At 37.6% G+C, this 3,237-nt stretch overlaps 1 protein-coding gene across 1 annotated transcript in view; it reads left to right on the top strand.

The window, feature by feature from the left end:
* Positions 1-780, top strand: part of RSBN1L (round spermatid basic protein 1-like) — a gene marked incomplete at its 5' end in the record, with an annotated part of 23,108 nt that extends 22,328 nt beyond the window's left edge. The window contains one exon of the mRNA XM_009574703.1: positions 6-780. Coding sequence (XP_009572998.1) covers positions 6-230 — 225 coding nt within the window. The remainder of the gene's footprint in view (positions 1-5) is intronic.
* Positions 781-3,237: the final 2,457 nt, after the last annotated feature.

The following is a 3,237-nucleotide window of genomic DNA, read 5'->3' as shown; positions in this document are numbered from 1 at the left end:
AAAAGACAGTGGCACCTAATGATGTCGGGGGCCAGAATGTTCAGACTAGATTGGATCACATTGAATTGACGGCATTTAAATTGGAAATGGATTCTAAATTTGAACCGGGCAACAAGGACTTACAAGGCAAGTTATGCCCTGGAGGTCACATACATCCAGATGATACAAGACAACACAGTTCATCATATCCAAAACTGCATGGACAAAGAGAGGATGATTTTTTGTGCTAAATTTGTATATATGGTTTTAAATTCCTTTTTAATCTTAATGATGTAATAATGTAAAGATTCATAAATTCTGTGAGGCAAGTTTGTGACTTGCCTTTGTATCTGTTACAGAAAATAGTTATGTAGCTTTGTAACATTCCTCAGTGCCTGTCCATAACTGTGAAGTATCAAAGCACTTAGGGCCAGATGCACTGTAAACACTGCAGGTTTAACATAAAGAAGTCTTTAAATAATTTTGAGTTGTAGGTTTTAGAGTAGAGCTGACATTTAACATATATATTTTTTGTAAGATGAGCCAGAATTCTTTTTGACAATTCCAGGCTTTTCCATAGAGCTTATTTATACCAATTTTTTCATTTTAAATGTGTCAGCACTGTAGTGTAAATATCTTTTTTAAAAATCTTTTTAGTGTGATTTATACTGAAATGTGAGCCGCTTAATAAAGGTTCATAATAACAGATTGGTTTTATTTTTGGGTCTGCAAAAAATAATTCAGTTAAACTGCCTCTCTAAATGGTTACGTTTCTACCTGCACTAATGCATAGGATGCCCTTACGCCATTGTGGGGTGAGGAGCTGTAGCAAACTGAGGTAGAGCTGAGGCATTCTTTGTAACTCAAGATTAGTCAGAATGCAAAATCAGTCCTCCCTTCACAGGATTCCTTACAGTTGCTCACTAAAGGCACTCCCCAAACTCATGCTGTTAGATGTGAATGTGGAACAGAGAGGCAAAACCCCTGTTGTGGAGGACGGCTGGACAGCCAGAGGGCTCCAGGAGCGCTGCCAGTAACTGTGTGCACCTCTCCAGATGAGCTGGTGCAAGGGAGCAAACTCCCTTCTATGCTTACCTCCTCCCCCTGCTCAAGCCACAGTTAGGACAGTTCCATTTCACATTAAAAAAACCAACAACAACCACCCCCCTCAACTTAAATCAGTTATCTGACTAAAATTAAAACAAAGAATATTTAAATGGTTACTTACCAAGCTATAAAGGCCTCAACTTTGGCAGTGACCTGTAATTCACTGAGACACACTTGGATTTGAATTGCTCCCTATACTGATAGCGCCAGGCAATAAAGATACTTGCAGATCTGTCTATTAGGAAGATTCCTCATGAGTCCCAGTTTGGAAGCAAGAGTTGTTTCATTAAGAAAATAATAGTGGCGTCTAGGTTAACCGTTCTCCTTTTTCCCTGCCTATGGAACACTTGAATTCTCTTAACTTGTGTTCTGAGGGAAGAGGATTTCAAGGCTAGCTAGCATCTGATGTGGTAATGGCAAAAACTCTTGTCATTTAACTTATTTAATTCTTTGTGTAACATATTACTGTATAGTTCAAATACATCTGAATGATATTTCTTTTTCAGGTAGCTACAAATAGCAGTAAACTGCCCTACAGCCTGTCCTTCAACTAAGTATTTAAAACTTAAGGTCCTAGGCCTGTGGCTGTTTCCAGAGGCCTCTGTATCTCTGAATTTTTTTTTGTATTTTTCCCTATAACTTTCTGAAAGTTGTACATCCTTACGTACCTGGTTTATAACCTTTGATGCACTTAGTGATCACTTTGGCTTCATTTGTAGCAATAGAACAATGTGATTTCTAGGTGATGTCTAATTCAACTACCTGAGGCCCTTTTGTTGCAGACATTTTTTGCTTATAGGTTGTTAAAATTCAAAATGTTACTGCGTACTTACGCCTAGCACTAAAATCAGCCATTTAACGAATGTGTGCCCTGATTTGTTTAAATCTAAAATAGGTCTGTCAAGGAATTAACTAAATCAATTGTTTGAATTGCTAAACATTACTCCTACATAGCCATAATTACGTATTAGAGAAGCAATAGAAACATGAATCTCTTGGATGTGGCTGATATGTCCTTAAGTCTTACTGCTATTTTCTTTAACGTTGGCTAAGAGATTACTACCAGTTTTGCAGCCTCAGGGATCTTGCTTTCCCCTCACTCCATGAGCAAATGATTCATGTGTGACATGGTAAGTTATTACGTTAGCAGAATCTGGTTTGAAAAACTAATTGTTCGCGTAAGAATTTGAGCCTTCCTGATAGAAATGTGGTCTCAGCTCCCTTTGTGTTTTCTGAATTATCTGGAGACTTCCACTCATAATCTCTTTGGCTTTATGAACATCCGTACACAATTATGTAGCCTTCCATTCCCGTTCTCTGTGCCAGCTGCTGGCGAACAGGAAAAGAGAAGAGCTGCAGGTTGTAGTTTGCACCAAGCATGCAGCTTTCCCAGTGGGTTAGCAGAAGGCTCCAGCTGTATCAAAGCCAGCCTTGCCAGATAGGTTTGCCTTTTTTTTTTTTTAAAAAAAAAAGCCCAATATTTAGTTTACTTTCAAAAAAATAAAAAAATCTTATTTGTATGCTGATCATTCATTCTGGTTCAAGTATTTTTTTTTTTTTAAATCTGTCAGATTTTACTAAAGTGTATACATCCCCCTTGACAGCAAACAACTTTCTGCATCATAGGCCCTGTCCAGACTGAAAAAGTAAATCTTTGAAAATGGTTTAGCAAACACGACTTTACACTTAAGGGTAGAACTTTGTTTCCTTTTGAAGACCTGCTCAGTGGTCTTGGCTGATACGGCCTCAAACTTCTGCTCAGGTATGTCTTGGTTCTGAAATTTTGCTTCTAAGCTGCCTATATCTTCAACCCCTTTTTTTCTTTTTTTTATCACTTTCAGAATTTTAAGAGATTAAAAAAAAGTGGCAGTTTTTGCAATGTTTATGCATCCTTTATTTTTGAGACAGACTAGATTCTCATTTTTAGACAGAATTCCTTGCAGACAGAATATGAACAATGCTGGGATTACTAATGGCTGTCAGAACTCCCTTTCTATTCAAAGGTGTAAACAGTCTGAGTTGACCGGCTATATTAGTGTAAGCTTCTTACTTTGCTTTAAAAAAAAAAAAAGTAAGTTGTTTTTTGTCCTCTACCTGTGGTGTATTCATTTTGATGCGGTTGCTCTTTAAGAGGGGAGTACCTTTTCTGAG

The sequence above is a fragment of the Fulmarus glacialis genome, unplaced genomic scaffold (genome assembly GCF_000690835.1).
Source record: "Fulmarus glacialis isolate BGI_N327 unplaced genomic scaffold, ASM69083v1 scaffold12463, whole genome shotgun sequence".
Classification (NCBI taxonomy): Eukaryota; Metazoa; Chordata; class Aves; order Procellariiformes; family Procellariidae; genus Fulmarus; species Fulmarus glacialis.
The sequence above is the reverse complement of the archived record's forward strand: the minus strand, read 5'-3'. Positions and strand labels throughout refer to the sequence as shown.